Source organism: Rhinatrema bivittatum, chromosome 3, assembly GCF_901001135.1.
Source record: "Rhinatrema bivittatum chromosome 3, aRhiBiv1.1, whole genome shotgun sequence".
Taxonomy (NCBI): Eukaryota; Metazoa; Chordata; class Amphibia; order Gymnophiona; family Rhinatrematidae; genus Rhinatrema; species Rhinatrema bivittatum.
The window spans coordinates 560,480,328-560,499,891 of NC_042617.1; the positions used below are offsets into that span (position 1 = coordinate 560,480,328).

General features: G+C 42.5%; 1 protein-coding gene across 1 annotated transcript in view; it reads left to right on the forward strand.

Moving 5' to 3' along the window:
- The first annotated feature begins 1,426 nt into the window (after window positions 1–1,426).
- The window catches only part of PERP (p53 apoptosis effector related to PMP22), a 38,293-nt gene continuing 20,155 nt past the window's right edge, over window positions 1,427–19,564 (forward strand). The window contains exon 1 of the mRNA XM_029596477.1: window positions 1,427–2,004. Coding sequence (XP_029452337.1) covers window positions 1,797–2,004 — 208 coding nt within the window. The 5' untranslated portion in view covers window positions 1,427–1,796. The remainder of the gene's footprint in view (window positions 2,005–19,564) is intronic.

Consider the following 19,564-nt stretch of genomic DNA (forward strand, 5'->3'; position numbering starts at 1 on the left):
TATATGTAAGGGCTCTGCCCTATAGTTAATTGTATACCTCCTGTTTTATGTAAGGGCTCTGCCTATAAGTTCTTGTTTATTGTGAACCGATGCGATGTGCGAACGGACATCGGTATATAAGAGACTTTAAATAAATAAATAAATTTTCGTTATTCTATTCATTAACTGATTTGAAATATTATATTTATGAATAAGATTTTAGTATTATGATTGATGTTTTATATTTCTTGATTTTATTATTGAATGTTTTATGAAGAATGGTGATGATTCTATTTTTCCATTGTTGCTCTACATATAGAGACTGGCTTGTTGTGGGTTCCAGTTCAGTTCATCTCAGCACATTTCTGTTGGTACTTTCTGATCTCTTTATTCTGTATTTGGTCAGGGTCTCTCTGTGTTCTGCATATGTGACCAAGGTGATTATTTTGCTGGCATGTAATTTCTGTGAGGGACCTATAGCAGTCTGATTTCCTATTAAGAGCTTTATTGGTGTTCTAGAGCCTTGTGAAATATGCGCAGTGTTGCCTTTTCATAGATAAGGTTGTTAGGGTTGTTTTGGTATGGGAGGTTTACTGTATTGTAATGGTAATTCTGTTTATTCATGGCTTTCTGAGGGCCAAGCCCACACGCATTACAAAAAATCTAATTCCATAGGGGTTTCAAGTGTCTTTTGTTGTTGTTGCAGTTTTCTAGTAGGCACCACACAGCAGTGCATGCAAATATAATATGCATGTTTTACGTAATATTTGGAATGACAGTATATAAATGTCTAAATAAATAGATTTTTGCCTCAGAAGACTGTACTTTTGAATGGTGTCATGTAAAATGTTATAAACACATAATTTGTGTGTCTGTAAAGGGTGTGGGAGAGAGAGAGAGTGAGTGTGGGGCGCAAGGCTGTAAGATTTGCCTAGGGTACCTAATACCTTCCCTGTCCATAGGTTCTGGAGTGGGTGGGGGTGTGTCAGTTTAAAAAAATATAGATTGCAGGAGAGAGCTGGGCTTTATTTGACCGGCGGGCCAGGGAAAGAGACTGAATGAATGGGGGGTGGGGGTGCAGCACAATAATTGTTCGCACAGGGCAGCAAAAAAGGTAGCACCGGCCCTGAGCAGATGCGAAACATAAAAAGGGGTTGAATTAATATAAGTTTGAAACTTGTGAGCAGTAGCCCCAATTGTCAAGGTTTCAACCCTGGCTACTGTCCAGGAACCCCCCCTCCAAAACAATTCCTCTGTCCTTATCCAGCCATTTCCTTCCCTTCCAGGTCCTATTTTAAAATAGGCATGGAGGGGAGGGGGCCGGAGCAGTAAACAGTTGTTTGAGACTGGGGGCAGGAGGGCTGCGTGGCTGGTGAGGGCCGAGCTAGGAGGCCCTGCAGAGAGCCAGCCTTATCGGGAACCAGTTGTATTCGCAGTCCAGCAGAGAGAGCGACCGGAGCTCAGCGTGAGAGAGAGGAGAGAGGCAGGGAGTCCTCCGTGAGCTGCTGCTCTTGCACGCCACGGCGGTAGGAGGCGTTCAGCTTGCAGAGCGGCTGAGCAGAGGAGGGGAGCCGTGTGCAACATTCCCAGTGCAGAGACGGGAAGCCGGGCTCAGGCCGCAGCCCCACCTCCGGCTCCGACGGATTCCTGCGCAGCGGTGAGTCAGCCGGGGGGACGGGCCCTGCTCCTCCTTTATAAACGCCTCCCGCGCCCGCCCCCAGAGCTCAGAGTCCGGGCGCCGCCGCCATCTCCTCCTTGCACGGACTCTTCTTCTGGGCCGTTTGCAGCCGCCTCGCGCTGCCGCCGCCGCCGCCGCCATGTTCAAGTGCGGCATTGCCTACCCGCGCTGCAAGTGGATCCTGCCGCTGCTGCTGCTCTGCGCCATCATCTTCGACATCATCGCGCTGGCGGGCCGCGGCTGGGTGGAGACGGACTCGGGCCGGGAGTACGCCTCGCTCTGGCACACCTGCCTGAACCGCAACCCCAACAACGACAACTGGGACTGCCGGAGCATCATGGACTACGGTGAGCGGGCCCCATCCCAAAAAAGTGCAGCTTCAATTCTTGGTTAAACTCCCCCTCCCCCACCCCCCAGAGGCAGGGACTCTTTCCTTTCAGAGAGGCTAAAAGTGAAAATCGTAACACTGATTGTAGAAGATAAAACAAATGCGGGGTAAATCCCTAATCGATACCGTGCACGCGTGCATTATTTTACGTGCGCGCCGTTTTCGTGCGTTGGCGCGGTCGGCTTGGTGTGTTCGGGGCTGGGTTGTTAGGACATGTTTTGTTCTCTTAGGAGCAGGAAGTGCTGGGGCAAGAGAATTTGATACCTCTGTCTTCTTGAAAGCTTGAATATACAGTAGGCGTTACTTCTCAGTGCGCCGTTTTGCCCTTTTTTTTTTTGTCAGGGATATGCCTTTTTTTTTCTTTACTGTAAAGAAGATATGTGTTATTTATAGCTGGCTGGTGGGTGTGTGTTCTGTAAAAAAGCAGAAGTATTTGCCCCACAATTCCAAAGAAAAAACAATAACAGTAAAAGGGATTTTTTTTTTTTTTTTTTTTTTACATCTGTGGCATGTAGCCAGTAAAGTCTCAAGTTCTCAAAGACTGCATGCATAATAGACTCCAGGTCTGTTTCTTGAAATGGGCCTCAGGTTCTGAACATCGAAAACTGCCAACATGGCATCTGGGCACCCAGAATATTCACCCCAGATCATGTTGGCAATTTCAGGCCCTGCTTCAATGTATGGGAACCTGGAAGAGTCATCCCAAAATTCAGATGTTTTGCAAGGACCCAGAGTAGCTGCTCCACCTCTCCAGACTCCTGCCCCAGCAAGGCATTTGTTGGCTAAGCCCCTCCCATTTTCATATCAAGTTGAGAAACTATTCCAACTTACATAGAAAAATAAGCAATTCATAAAAAGATGTCGTGGGTAATTCAGTTACACACACCACTGTTCAGGCTATCTTGAAATACAGTAGCAGCAGGCTTCATAATATAGGAGGGTAGAAAATAATGGATCCCAATGAACAGACAGATAACGAAATGCTAACAGAAATTAGGGAAGGTAACAAAATTAGCAGAAAGTATAATGGGTGATTTCAGTTAACCCGGCATTGATTGGGTAAATGTCACATCAGAATATGCTAAAAAGGAAAAGGGGTAGATTTTATAAAGTGCGCATGTCCATGTGTGCGCATGCTGATTTTTATAACATACGCATGCATGTTCTAAAATAAGTGGGCTGCGCCCAGGTGCATTGGATTTTATAATCCGCACATGTATGTGAGTGCAAAGGGGGGGGAGGACTTCTGTAATTTCTGCGTAGCTATGCATTCTGGACTGGGAGGGAACTTCTCCTCCCCACCCCCTAAACCTTACCTTTTTTTTTCTTTATTGCACAACTTACTTCAGCTCCCGAGTGAAGTAAGTTGTGTGTGCCAGCAGCTGGGTCTTCGGGACAGCGAACAATGGTGCTGTCCTGCCTGGCACGTGTGCGCATATCTGACTTTACGCATGTGGCTGGGCCCCTTCGAAAATTAGCTCTCTGCGCGTAAAGCCCGGATTTTATGCGTGCAGGGCATCTAAAATCTGGGTTTAAAGTTTGTAGATAAAATAAATGACTGCTTCTTGTCATAGCTGGAATGAAAACTAACGAGGGGGGGAGGGAGCTATTTTAGACCTAATTATTAATGAAATTCATGATTTGGTGCAAGGGTGTTGGGGACACTGTAGTAGTGATCATAACATGATCAAATTTGACTTTAACTGGAGGGAGGACACTAATCTACTGTGATGGCATTTAACTTTCAGAAGGGAGAATGATAACATGAGTAAAATAGTTATGAGAAAACTGAAAGGAGCAGCTGCAAAAGTCAAGCGTTTACATCCGGCATGGACATCAATTAAAGATACCATCTTGAAAGCCCAGACTAGATTTATTATTTTAATTTAAAATCTTGTTCAGTGTGGATAACTTTACATATGTAAAATAATTACATACAAACCAAAATACTGTTCAATATACATTTATTTGAAGAGTTTTATATACCGTCATTCGGAAACGTTAAAATAACGCCATCATAATGGTTTACAAAATTAGGTTATAGGGAAATGGGGGGGTTAACAATGGTTGTAAAGTACAAACTGTTATTAGGCTTAGGAAATAACATAAGTAATGATTAAGTTCAGTTTATGAGTTCTTTCTTGCTTAAGAAAAGCATAGGTGTGATGATACATGGGAAACCTTTTTTTTTTTTTCATTTATAACAAGTCCATGTATACATATATCAATATCAGCATATAATAAGCAATTAAAATCATTCTCTAAAACTTTCCTCAAATAAAATAGAATTTAGAAGGCTGATTAACTTTCCTGTCCCTTTCTTTTGTCAACTTTGGTAACGTGCCACAAAGTGGGCACAACAAAAGAACAATCCCTAGACCTGATTTGTTCATAGTAGTAATATCGTGAACTAGGAACTTGCAATAAACTTGCTCCCGTGGAGTGAAAACTCCTATTTGGCATATATCAATGTGGCTTTTCCTTCAAGGAACAAGAATAATCAGAGTACATTAATTTATGAATGATCACCAGCAACAGAAATTTAGATCTACTCTTCACCGGTAACCAACGAAGAATTTTTAAAGCCGGCACAATATGGTCGTACCATGAAAGATCCAAAGGAATTCTGGCAGCAGCTTTTTGTATCAATTGTAACACTGATTATTTTTTGTGGCAAACCAATCCAAAGGGTGCTGCACTCCATGCATTTAAAACTGGTGGAAGGAAGGCCAGACAGCTGCCAGTATGGTTAAAAGGTGAGGAGAGAGTCTGTTCTAGCCAAAAGAACATCTTTCAAAAAATGGAAAAGTTATCTGAACATAGAAAACAGGAAACAATATAAGCACTGATAAGGAAGGCAAAGACTGAATTTGAAAAGAAGCTTGCTGTGAAAGCAAAAACTCTATAATATCTTTCAGGTATATTTGAAGCAAAAAGCCTGTGAGGGAGCCACTTGGATCATTAGATCAAGGGATGCTGAGGGAGGACAAGGCCTTAGTGGAGAGATTAAATGAATATTTTTTTGTTTTGGTCTTTATTGAAGAAGATATAAGGCAGATACCCATACCAAAGTGATATTTAAAGGTGATGATTCAGAGGAACTGAAACAAACCTCACTGAACCCAGAAAATGTACTAGGGCAAACTAGAGTAGTAAATCACCTGGACCAGATGGTATATATATCCCAGAGTCCTGAAAGAGCTGAAACATGAAGTTGCAGACAGTTTACAGGATTACTAACATTATCATTAAAATCAGCTTCAGTACCTGAAGATTAGAGGGTGGCCATGTTAACACTGGTTTTTAAAAACTGTTCCAGGAGTTATCCGGGAAAACTACAGTCCAGTGAGTATAGGTGCTGGGAAAAATGGTTGAAAAAATTGCTGGACTTGTAGGTAGACATAGTTTAATGCATTTAGCAAAAGAAAGGCCTGTCTTATCAGTTTGCTACTTTTGTTTTGTTTTGAGCCAGTTGATATAGTGTATCTGGATTTTAAGAAAGGTGTTTGATAAAGTACCCCATGAGAAACTCTTGAGGAAAAAGTCATGGAGTAGGATGCAATGCTGTATTGTGGATTGAGAACTGGTTAAAAGGATAGAAAACGGAGAGTAGGGGTAAGTGGTCATTTTTTTTTTCTCGGTGGAGGGGCGTGAACAGTGGAGTGCCCCAGGGATCTGTTCTAGAACCACTGCAACATTTTTATAAATTACCTAGAGATGGGAACGAAGAGTGAGCTGATCAAAGTTGTTATATCAAGAGTATTGTGAGAAATTACAAGAGGACCTTGTAAGGCTGGGCATCCAATTGGCAGATGACTTTAATGTGGATATGTGCAAAGTGATGCATGTAGGGAAGAGCAACCCAAATTATAGCGACACAATAAAAGGTTCCACATTGGGAATCGCCACCCAGGAAAAGGTTCTAGGTATCATCGTGAATAGTATGTTAAAATCCTCCGCTCAGTGTGTTTCAGCAGCAGCCAAGAAAACCAATAAAATGCTAGGAATTATTAGGAAAAGAATGGAGAATTGCATCTTACCTCTGTATCGCTCCATGGTGCGACCTCATCTTGAGTATTGTCTGCAGTTTTGGTCACTGCATCTCAAAGATGTAGCAGAATTAGAAAAGGTACGGAGAAAGGCAACTAAAATGATAAGGGGGATGGAATGCTTCCCCTGTAAGGAAAGGCTAAAGAGGTTAGGACTCTTCAGCATGAAGAAGAGGATGAGGGGAGATATGATAGAACTCTAAAGTAATGAGTGGAGTAGAATGGGTAAATATGAATCGGTGGTTTACTGTTTTTCAAAAAGTACAAAGACTAGGGAAGATTCAATGAAGTTAACGGCTACATTTTAAGACAAATAGAAGAAAATATTTTTTACTCAATACATAGTTAAGCTGGAATTTGTTGCTGGAGGATGTAGTGAAAGCTGTTAGTGTAGCTGAGATTAAAAAAAAAAAAAAAAAAAGTTTGGCCGAGTTCCTGGAAGAAAAGTCCATTATTAAGGTAGACTTGGGGAAATCCACTGCTTATATTCCATGCTGCTTATCCCAGGTATATCTACTTTCTGGGATCCTGCCAGGTACTTATGACCTGGATTGGCCACTGTTGGGAACAGCATACTAGGCTTGATGGATCCTTGGTCTGACCCAGTATGGAAAATCTTATGTTCTAAAGGCCAAATTTTAAGGCTCAGGAAACATTTTTAGGGTAGAAAGTTAACTTCCCCCCTTGCAAAATTTCTTAATAGCTGGATTTACTAAGGCTTTTCTTCTATTCTGGGTCTATGGGTAGGGAGCTTATTACCTCTGGCCCTCAGACTTAACTCTCCTGAAACTTCTGGAATGTACAGAATTCCACATTTTAAAAAAAAGTGTGTGTATATAGCATTGTGGTTTATAGCTCCACTGGGCTAAAGTTAGGAATCCAACCAAAGATAAACACCGTGCCTCTTCCCTACAACCTTTTGATTGTCTAATATTGTTCTTTTCAAAAGTTGCAGAAAACTGAAACCGGGGGCAGATGCACGACTTCGTGTCCCTTGTAGACTTGTGACTGCCTTATTTTGCTTGATCATGGAGTCTGAGCTAGTTACTAGGTTCTAGTACTCTTTTGGTGCAAAAGAAGTGTCATCAAATTTTACTTCTCCCCACAAAAAAAAAAAACCAAACAACCCAGCAGAGTAGCAGTATTGCTATGTTAAATGTTTTTGGAGGCTATGCTAAAGTTACTTGGTGGTGTAACCTGGATAATGTGGTGCTGTTTTCTAATCCTATGTAGGAAACTTGTGCACAAGGAGAAGAAAAGGGATTGTTGGAGGTGACCTCAAACTTTGTGTCTGTAGTTTTTATGCAGGTAGCCTTGGGCTCTGTAAAACAGTGGGCTAGAATTACTAAATGCCGTCTTTCATTGTATGTCGAGGGGACAATGCTTAGCCCCACTCTCTCTCTAGCTTTGCTGGTTTAGGCAGGATGTTTTGAAATCTAATCGGGAGGCTGCATGAAACTTCTTCTTGTAGGATGTTGGCTTCCAGTACTTACTAACTTTAAAAAGCTTTTAAGAGCTGAATAAGCAGTGGGGTATATTGCTGTACTTCACCTGCATCAAATGTCGGACATCTGAAGGGGGCAGGGGAATGGTGATTTTAAATGGTCCATGCTTTTCTTGTGACCTGTGTCCAAATCTTAAAGATTTTCCTATGTAATGCTTATAAAGGCAACATACCATTATACTCTTGAGAGGAGGGAACAATGAATTTGTTATCCTGTCTGACCAGCTGGAATACATTCCAAGTGCCAGGTCTGACTACGACGTGTGAGGTAGTCTTCATGTTCAGTCATTTTGGGGCTGCAGGCTTACGAGTGTGAGTGTATTTGATCCTGTATTGTTCTTATGGACATATGCCAGGTTACATCACTAGTTTGGATAAACATGAAGCTTTGTACTGTGGGGGGTGGGGGGGAGGGTTGTTTTAATTCCTATTGAAAGGTTGCATTGGATGGAAAATTTATATTTGGTGTTCTTGAAATTGTACTGATTTTTTGGTTGACTTATTTTGTGGTGGTTCAGAGGAATGCAGAGCAGCCCAAAATCTCTCATGACTATGAAGCCAGTTTTTGTTCTGCAGGTTAAAAATAGTCTCTTTCCTGACCCCTAAACTAACTGAAACCAGTCCCTAGATTAAACAAGCGAGATATTTTGTTTGGAAGATGTCTTTCTTTCTAAGAGTGCTAGCACTCACTGACTGGGCGGACCATGAAATGCCATCAAGGGCAGTGGTCCAGATGGGTTTTGTCTTGCACATACCAAGCCGGGAATGAGCCTCACCCTTAAGCCGGGGTATGTTGGGTAGGATATCGTTCTCTCAAACTGCTCGTGCTCTTTTTAATACTTAAATTTTTGGGCTAGAGAGCCACCTCCTGGAGTTCAGGGTGTCATAGGTACAGATTATACATAGCAAGGGGCACGTGGAAGTCTCTTAATCATGCAACTGGGGCTATTTCTGTATCTTTCTGCCACCTTATCTGGTACAGTGATGTTAGAGTTTTACAGTTTCTGTGGATGAGCTGTGCCACCTTCTGACAGCGCATGGCATCCAACACTGACCTGTGCTGCAGTTCAGTCTCTCATCTTTAGGTTTGTGCTCATCCCTCCTTAACCATTCCTGCATCAGGTTTTGATCCATGTATAATAAAGCAGTACCACACATTGACATTGGGTGTGGCATATGTTTACCCGTTTATGCCTGGCTTGTCTAAACTTTCCAGAAGTTCTATGTGTAGGTAATGCCTCCTGATTGAATGGGCCCTCTGCTCAGATGACATTACCAGAAAATATAAGTGACTCATGTAAGGTAAGAGGGAGGGTTGATGGGTGATCAGAAGGTGATAGGCACCATCATTTTATGGCTTTTGTGAAAGATCAGGACTTTCCAGGCATGGACAACAGGCTTTTATATACAAGCAGACTTGCATCTTTATGGAAAACAAAAGCACTATTCTGCTGTCTATTATTTTTTTTTTTTTTCCATTTAAATTTTATTAATTTTCAATTAGCACAGTCGGTTGCAATAACATGAACTAGCAATCAACAATACATAACAAGGAAGCAGATACAACAGACACAAGCATCGTATAACACATCATGGCAATAGATAGGAAAAGACGCAATCAAGCTCAGTGCTAATAACGTGTAAACCCCTCTCCCCCCCCCCCCCCCGCCCTCCCAAGCATGCAGTACATACCTTACAATAAATTTAGAATGTACAGTCTACACTATATGACAACTTACATAATCATGAGTCGATTCATAAGCAGTTCATCCAACATCCCTTGCAATGAACGCAACCCTCTTTACATGACTGCCGCAAACCTGTAGTTATGTGCCTTTGGCTAGTCCCACTTTAAAGTTACTATGAATAGGCATGTGATAAGGCCCATTCCCCAGTATACATTCAAGTACTTCAACTGAGTGTGTAGACTAGCCAAAACAGGATGCCTTTCCATATATATTAAGAAAGATACAGAGATGGAGAGATACATCCTTTATAATATCCCGGCAGGGGGCTGAAATGCTTTCCAGATCTTACAATGTTTACCAATGTGATCAGCCTGTAATGCTGTGAGATAATCCAACCTTTTATGGCTTTGCATTTTTGTGTAAATTTCCCCTATTGTGGGAACCTTACTCGATTTCCAGTAGTAGGCTATGGTGAGTCGGGTAGCCATCAGAATGTGCGTACTTAATTTTTGTTGTATTCCAGTAAGGGAATCAATAGGCGCATTCAGTAGGGCAGATATGGGCCTCAAAGTAACCGAGATGTCAAACATTTGAGTCATCCACTTACTCACAGCTTGCCAGAGAGGGACTATCTTACTACATTCCCACCACACATGAAGATAGGAACCGGTTCCCCCACACTGCCTCCAACACAAGGGAGACACAGAAGGATAGATTGTATGTAGCTTCACTGGATCTAAATGCCAGCGATATAACATTTTATAGTTATGCTCCTGTAGTCGAGCAGACACTGAACATTTGCTTGCTGACAAAAATATCTGGGTTCTTAATTTGGTAGTGATCCGTAGCCCAAGTCAGTTTCCCATTTGACTAAATGAGGGGTAGCAACACTCTCTGCAGTGGTAAGCAGCGAGTATAATTTAGACACCTCTTTAGACATTTTATCAGCATTGACGCACATATTCTCAAACAAAGATCTAGTGTTCCTCATGCTCTGTTTGTCTACGAGAAAATGTCGAAGTTGGGCATATGGGAGAAAGCTATTGGGTAGTAAATTATAGGTGTCCATAAACTGCGCCATGGTCATAATTTCCCCTCCTTGGAGCAAGTGACCCAATGTAAAAATGCCCCTCTGGTGCCAATCCTGGAAGATTTTTGATTGATGGCCCATCACAAATTGCCTATTGTGAGCTATATGTGATTGGTAGTAATAAGGATGGTTCCCCACCACCTTCCCCCTATATCTTTCCCAAACTGTAAGGGTAGTCTCCAAAGACCAGGGGATGCAGGTAATCGGCGTCCAAGTAGATCTGGGCTGCCATGGCAGTGCCGCCATGGGCACCCTGCCTATCATAAGTTGGCCCGCTTGAACCCACTGCTTAGGGTGAATGGTTTTATGCATATCAAGCACCGCCTTCAACTGAGCAGCCGCATAGTAAGCTTGCAAGTTCTGCTGTCTATTATAACTATACAACTGCTAAACGTCCACAGAAGCTGTCTCCTATGTCCCCCTACCAGCATGGTATTCTCCAGGATTCTGGTCCTTGAGTGCTGGAATCTGGGATTTCTGGCCCCATCCAGGCCTCTGCCTCTTGCTGTCTTTCTCTGAGCCCTTGTTTAGCCTTCCTCTCCTGCTGAGAGTTTCATCTTCCTCCTCCTCACCTAACAACAAAGGTATGGCTGCCTCAGACTTTTTTAAGAAGGTTGAGTTAATCTGCTGGGAGACACCATATTTGTTTTATTTAACATTGTTATATCCTGCTAAATCCAAATTGTCCAGTGTGGAAGCCAATCAACTAGGAGGCTGAACTCCCTTTGAAGACCCACTTCGCTAGATTTGGTGGCAGTATGGATGCTATAAAGTGGAGTTCGGCAACTCCTGCCACAAGTATGTATCCCCACAGAAGATGTAGTGCTTGCAAAAGTGTCTCGTCCATATTCTTTGTGGATATCCTGAAAAGCTAACGCTTGTAGCACTCAGACTGGAGTTGCCTACTACCCATGTTCTAAAACCTGGTGGGTAAGAAATGGAAGAGGGCCTAGATCTTGAATTAAGATTGGATGAGAACAATAAGAAATCCTGGAATGGCCTATCAGCAGTGGTGGAGGCCAGCCCTTGTAATGGAATGTGGACATGCATGGGTCAGATAGGACTGAAGTCTAATCCCAGTGATACAGCAGGCCATGGGGCAGCTGTTGGCACCAGCAGACCACAACTCCCTAGAAACTAATGACATCGGTGCCCATAGGTTGATGGTGACCAGGTACTGTCGGGCAAGTCAGTAAGGAGAAAACAAGGGATGAGAGGATGAGCTGAAAACATAGCATGTCATGGGGTAGCTGGGCAAGTGCCAACAGGATATAACTCAAAAAACCAGTTAGGTTGGTGGCTCAGTGTCCAGAAAGGCTATGGATGCTTGAGCAGCATCCTTGCCGGATTTGGTGGCTGGAAGGGGGTGTTGGGCGAATTGGGTATGGAATTTGTATGAATGGCTCAACTGCCTGGAATGGGGGGAGAAGCAAATAGATTTTATCTTCTTATTGAAACATAGAAATGACAGCAGAAGAACAAATAGCTTGCTGGGCAGACTGGATGGGCCTTCACACTTATATTTTTTTCTCATACTTATCTGTTACTCTTGGCCCTTATTAGTATCTTTTTGGTTCTAGTTACCTTCACCCCAGCCATTGATGTAGAGAGCAGTGCTGGAGCTGCATCTAAGTGAAGTATCTAGCTTAATTGGTTAGGGGCAGCAACTGCCACAATAAGCAAGCCATGCCCATTTGTTTACCCAGCTTGTGCAATTCAGTCCTTGGTGGTTGTCTGAATATAAATCCTCTTTTCTTCACCCCCCTGCTGTTGAAGCAGAGAGCTATGCTGGATATGCATTGAAAGTGAAGTATCAGGCTTATTTGGTTTGGGGTAGTAAAGCTTATGTGGCTGTCAGCTGGGATATGTCCTTAGCGTATGGACTGGATGGGCCAGCTGGCTTTTCTGCCATCTTTGCGTGTTAATGTGTAAATTTCCATTTGCTGTCTTCAGTCCGAGTTACTTGCCGCCTCCACTGGTCCTGCTTTGTTCTATGATTCAGCAGATAGCCTTATGGAGCAAAGGTAGCACTACTGCAGAATAACTCCTTATCATCCAGTTCAGTCTTCCAGCCAAAAAGAAACTAAGGGTCTGCACAGGTTCAGAATTCCTGTCAGGAGACTATCTTTCTGTGGAACATTGCAGTCTGTAATGGCTGGGAAGAAATGGGCTCCATTTTCCTTTTTTTTTTTTTTTTCCTTTTTCAACTTTGCTTCTTGGAGCTGCAGTATATAGTGAGACCGGCACTTTCAGAAAATTGAATCCAACGAGGAATACTTGAGCACAAACCTTTTAGCCCCTTTTGGCAGTGCGTTTTAGATGCGCTATTATTACCCCTTATACTGTAAGGGATGATATTGTGTGTGGGGGAAAACACGCGGCCAGGCACCTCTATTAGTTATTACCCTGAAAGTAATATGTTGTGGCCAAGCCGCATATTTTACACTCAGAAATTTAACGCCTGCCCAAGGCACCAGGGCAGCTGCCATAGGTGAAGTCATGATGCTGCTAATTAACTCTATTCTACTATTTAGTGACAAAAACCAGTGGTGTTAATTCATCAGAGTAACAGAGGTCCTAATTCATCTGGAATATCCCATGTCTTGGAGTGCAGGCTTTTGTAAATCCTGTCAGTATTGGAGCACTTCACAAAAGAAATGTGCTTCTTTTATTGTGGGCTTTTTTTTAATTAGGGGATTTTTCCTTAAATTGACTATATAAGCAACTTTTTTTTTTTTGTGTGTAAATCTATTTCTTGAACCATTCAACCTATAGCAACTAAAGTTTCAGGAACAGGTATTCAACATAGTAACATAGTAAATCATAACAGATAAAGACCAGAATACCACCACCAGTCTGTGCTCAGCCAGGTGCTTAAGGTAGTAACTTAACTACCACTCTAGGCAGGTTACATACAGTCCTAGAAGAGTAAATAACATTTCACCATAAATTATGGCTGTAGACTTAACTGTGTGTGTGTGGAGGGGGAGGTTTGGAGGAAATCGCTCTGCAATTCTTTTTAATGTGAACATTACTGTTCAAGGTACGTCGCCAGTTTAGTGGCCTTGCCGTGAACAGCTTGCCATCTGTGTCTGAACATAAGGAGTTTAGGGGTCCTGCTCAAAGCTAAATGGTAGAACAATTGGACAGGGGCCTCCGGAGTTTAGCACTTTCTGTTCTATCTCCTGCATTGCTGTGTCTGCTGGTTTGAGAGCGCATGGTCTGGCAATGCCTCTTCAAAGGCCTGCTGTGGAGTCTGGCTGGGCGCTAGGAAGAACTGCAGCCAGATAGCGTGCATTCTCCTCCTCCTCCAGACTCTCTCTGCAAGGTGTGATCCCCTTTCATTGGACTACATACTGCTTAGTGTACGTGAGCTTTCTGTGTCACCTCCTGGCACAAAATCTAGTTTTTCACCAGGAGTATTACAGCAGCCAGCATGCTGAAGTGTCTAATCCTATGGATATCTGCCTCAATATAGCATAGTCACAGACCATAGTGCATCATTTGCTCACCTCTCGAGGGAGATATCAGTCTGGGTAAAATAACTGCGTGGCTGGGAAAAGCAGCTGCGAGATCTAGCGTGGGAGAGCTGTCTGGAGGTGGGGCTGTTTCAGGGTGTGCTTTGAGCTCACCTGGGCTTGCCTGGCACAGTCATGACAGAATGAGCATATGAGCAAAGGCAGGGCTGGAAAACCAGAACAATAGTGAAATAGCAAGGAGGAGTGATTAATTTCGGAGGTCATTGCGATTACTTTTGGTACAAGCCCTGTAGTTTGCAGTGAGCCAGAAACAAATCACTCATGGCTTCAGGTTCATAACTTTGTGTATATTAAAGAAGAAGGGATAGAGGGGAGGACTTTTTATTTTAATGTTTAATACTCCACATCAGTCTTGTGATAGAGCCTGTAATATAAAACTTAAATAAAGGGACAAATTATATTGCATCACTTATGTTTGTGTTTTAATATGGTATCTGCATGAAACTATTTATTTTTCTTTTTGTCAGATGCCAAGCTTTAATACTTTAAGTATTTCCATTCTCTTTTTTTTTTTTTTCTGACGGCATAAGAGGTTGTTACAGAGCCATCAGCAGTCTCATTTTGCACCAGAGCAGGCCAGAATGAGGACCCTTTTAGCTAGATGGCTTATTACTTTAAAAAAACAAAAACCTTTTTTTTTTTTTTTTTTTTTTTTGCCTGTCAGTCATCACCTAACATTGCTTCTCAGCTGCTGGGTGCATCTTTATTCTCAGTAAGAAGGGATTGGTGCCAGCCTTCAGATGGGCAACGAGCCAACATTGCAGACTGCCCACGGTTGGGTACCCATCAACCAAGGAGCAGGATTTTGCAGTAACTTGCTGGCAGACTATTGTGTGCTTTCAGTTTAGTTTTTGAACTAGCATCCTGCCAGGAAGGTACTGTAATGCCTGGCTGTATGTGAGGGTGAGGCCTGGCTTTGGATAGGACAATGGTCACGTGTTCCGGTTTTGTTAGAACTAGAATCCAGAATGTCATCCAACCTTTACCGCTCATAATTATTGCAAAGGTATATTGCTGACTACGCAGTCTGAGCTCCTCCTCTGTTACCGTCCTATGAATAGAAAGCGAGGAGCTGGACCCCACGCTGGCAGTACTACAGCTGTACCATCTCTAAAGCGAGCTCCAGCATGTTGGATGTACCAAGTCCTCCCAGTGGATGAAAGCTCTGCTTTGTCTTGTGGGATCGTGTCTAAACTCGTTTGTCCTTAGGTGGTTTTTGTAACATTAGATCGCATTAATGTTGCTTTTTAAAGTGCAACTGCAGCTCCATTAATGTACCAACCACCGTTCTTAAGTGGCTGAAAGTCTACCATAATTTGGGAGCAAATCTTATGTTGTAGGAGCTTACTCGGATGCAGCTAGTACTGGTGAAACAGGATTCATGACAGTCTTGGAGCATATCATCTGGACTCCTCCTCCATTGGATTAAAAATCTTTGGAACTATGCCACACATTATAACAAACGTTAAGTTAATGTGTTTGAAGTTAATCATTCAAGATAATGTCTTGGGGGTGCTTTTTGGTATTTCATTTAAATTGGATTTTTTTGCCATCAATATTTGAGTATTCCTACAAGCCATTTGATGTACAGATAGTATCCAGAACACTGACCAGTATTGGGGAAAGAGGATAGGCCTCATTCCTATCCTGATCCTCTCTGAGCGTGATGCAGCTTTGGTACAGTTTCATGTTGGTTGACATTGTCTTCTGTTCTGGAGCTTCCCTTTAAACCATATCCGAGACAGCACAGTGAGCAGCTTTGCTGCCGAGAGGTAACCGTTACCTCTCAGTTTTAAAAGGGGGACATTTCTTCCGTTGGGGTGACTTTATGAGCCTTTTTTTCTAACAACCTGGCTCCCCCCGACGAAGTATCCTTGGAAACACTGCAGTGTCAGGCTTGTCAGTTTGAAAACTTACCACGACAAAAGCTACTTTGAGACTGAGATAAGTAGACTATTTATTTTTGAAGCTATTGCTTCAATTTTATCTATTTATTTTGTTGAATCTCCAGCTTTGCTACCATGTACTGCAAATATATGCTGGACTGCCATGAGACTTTATTTGCATATTTGGAATAACTTAAAGGTTCCTGGGACCGTGAATGATTTGAGGATTATAACCACGTCAGCACTTGGTAGGACATACATAAAAGTAAACTTATGATTTAGTGCCATTATATGACTCACGTTAACCTATAAGCAATTTTTCAATTGTGAGATCTATTTTTTTTTATACCCCTATTCTAAATCATTAGTTCTCCACCCCCCCACCCACCAATTCATTCCCAAATGTTCAAATTAAATTCTTGTAAATTTTTTTTCCTCTTGAATACATTTCATAAGCGCTGTTACAAGAAAAGCTTGGATTCATTGCCTGCTAGAGGAAAGTGGAGATCCAGGATGGTGTTAGCTTAGATTGATAATGTCTGGACTGGTTGACTAGGTGGTTATTCATTAACTTTACTTTTGGGCCATTGTAAGTGGGACTTGCACTCAAAGTCCTATTTTGTTAGGCTACCCTGATTTTTAAAGCAATTATTTTAACTAAAGTGCTGCTTGAGCATATCTGTCTTTATTGGGATAATGTAATGTTTAGCCTGCTGCAGGGTTAGTAGTATAGTTTGGGATATGTTAAGAGTGCATCTATATTTTTACGCAGATTTAAGATTGCATGGTTGCCAAGTAATCTTAGTTTGTCCTGGTTTGCTACTTAGTATAAGGGTTTCTTTCTTTTCTTTTCTTTTTTTTTTAATGGATAATTGCATTTGTAGTCTTTCAGGTGAATTTTCAAAGGAATTAGAAGTATAAATGTAACATACTGTCATAGCAATTTTCAAAAGCTATTTATGTGCATAGTGTACGTGTGATAAATCCTATGGACAGTTCAGTGGCATATATTGTAGCAATTTTCAAAGTGCATTTACACATGTAAAACATGGTTTTATGCATGTAAATACTTTTGAAAATCGGGCCCTTTGTTCTTACTGCAAGTTGGCGACTAATCATTGTAGAACAAATGTGTGTTTTCTTTTTCTTTCCTTTTTAAAAGAGCATCAGATTTTTCTGTTAATGCAGGCCTTCCACAGTCCAGACACCTGCCTTTGCGAGGTGTAGGGTTCGATCTTGGCGCTTTTCAACTGCTGCTCTCTAGTGCCTTCAACAGGTTTGGGTTTCAGGATAACTAAAATACAATGCAACCCAGTCCCCAAACTAAGCTCTTACCCTTGTATTGTATAACCTGTGTGTAAACTATGCATGCATAGTTCTATTCTGCAACATACAAGTGTATGTAGGCTTATGCACAAATACATGCAAAGCATTGAAACACATATATTAATGCATGTATTTTTCCTGCCTATTTAAAATGTGTATATTTTAACGTGCAAAAGTAGGACTTGCATAAGTCACGATAAAACGTACGTGAGTCAGCCAATTTTAAAACCTGCACGTCTGTGAAATTAACCAGCTTACCAGTCCTCAAGTCAGAGCTTCCTAATTCTTCAGCCTGACCTGCCACCCAATCTGTACAACACAATAACCACGTCTTAATATCACTTATGCCAGATACTCATGTATTTTTACAACTAAACATATAGAAACATAGAAATGACGGCAGAAGAAGACCAAATGGCCCATCTAGTCTGCCCAGCAAGCTTCACACATATTTTCTCTCATACTTATCTGTTTCTCTTAGCTCTTGGTTCTATTTCCCTTCCACCCCCACCTTTAATGTAGAGAGCAGTGATGGAGCTGCATCCAAGTGAAATATCTAGCTTGATTCGTTAGGGGTAGTAGCCGCCACAATAAGCAAGCTGCACCCATGCTTTATTTGTTTTACCCAGACTATGTTATTAGCCCTTATTGGTTGTTTTTCTTCTCCCCTGCCGTTGAAGCAGGGAGCTATGCTGGATATGTGTGACGTATAAGTCTTCTCCCATGCCGTTGAAGCAGAGAGCCATGCTGGATGTGCATCGAAAGTGAAGTATCAGGCACATTTGGTTTGGGGTAGTAACCGCCGTAACAAGCCAGCTACTTCCCGCTTTGTGAGTGCGAACCCTCTTTTCTTCTCCCCTGCCGTTGAAGCAGAGAGCTCTGCTGGATGTGTGAAGTATCAGTTTTTCTTCTCCCCTGCCGTTGAATCAGAGAACTTTGCTGTATATGCATTGAAAGTGAAGTATCAGGCTTATTTGATTTGGGGTAGTAACCGCCGTAACAAGCCAGCTACTCCCCTCTTTGTGAGTGTGAATCCTTTTTCCCACATTTCCTCTTGCTGTTGAAGCTTAGAGCAATGTTGGAGTCACTGTAAGCCTGTGTATGTTTATTTAATAAGGGTATTGACTCCAGGCAGTAGCCATCATTCTGGCGAGTCACCTACTCTTCATTGGCGGCCTCTTGACTTTATGGATCCACAGTGTTTATCCCACGCCCCTTTGAAGTCCTTCACAGTTCTGGTCTTCACCACATCCTCCGGAAGGGCATTCCAGGCATCCACCACCCTCTCCGTGAAGAAATACTTCCTGACATTGGTTCTGAATCTTCCTCCCTGGAGCTTCAAATCGTGACCCCTGGTTCTGCTGATTTTTTCCTTCGGAAAAGGTTTGTCGTTGTCTTTTGATCATTAACACCTTTCAAGTATCTGAAAGTCTGTATCATATCACCTCTGCTCCTCCTTTCCTCCAGGGTGTACATATTTAGATTCTTCAATCTCTCCTCGTACGTCATCCGATGAAGATCCTCCACCTTCCTGGTCGCCCTTCTCTGTACCGCCTCCATCTTGTCTTTGTCTTTTTGAAGGTACGGTCTCCAGAACTGAACACAGTACTCCAGGTGAGGCCTCACCAAGGACCTGTACAAGGGAATAATCACTTCCCTTTTCTTACTCGATATTCCTCTCTCTATGCAGCCCAGCATTCTTCTGGCTTTAGCTATCGCCTTGTCGCATTGTTTCGCCGACTTCAGATCATTAGACACCATCACCCCAAGGTCCCTCTCCTGCTCCGTGCACATCAGCCTTTCCCCCCCCATCGAATACAGTTCATTCGGATTTCCACTCCCCATATGCATGACTTTGCACTTCTTGGCATTGAATCTCAGCTGCCATATCTTCGACCACTCTTCCAGTTTCCTTAGATCCCGTCTCATTCTCTCCACTCCTTCCGGCGTGTCCACTCTGTTGCAGATCTTAGTGTCATCCGCAAAAAGACAAACCTTACCTTCTATCCCGTCCGCAATGTCGCTCACAAAGATATTGAACAGGACCGGTCCCAACACCGATCCTTGCGGTACACCACTTATAACCGCTCTCTTCAGAGAAGGTTCCATTTACCATCACACGTTGTCTTCTGTCCGTCAACCAATTTGCAATCCAGGTCACCACCTCGGCACTCACTCCCAAGCTTCTCGTTTTATTCACCAGCCTCCTGTGCGGAACCGTATCAAAAGCTTTGCTGAAATCCAAAATTAAATTAAATTAGTTTAATGTACACATGTACATTAAACTAAGTTTAATGTACATGTGTGTGTGTTGGCCTTGCCCCGGCCTGCAACCTTTTTCATGCATAAGTGTGCCAAAAGTGGATATACATGTTTATGTGATCAGTTTTGAAAAGGTAAAGTTTGGGTATGTGCTATTTTTACACGCAAAGTTTTT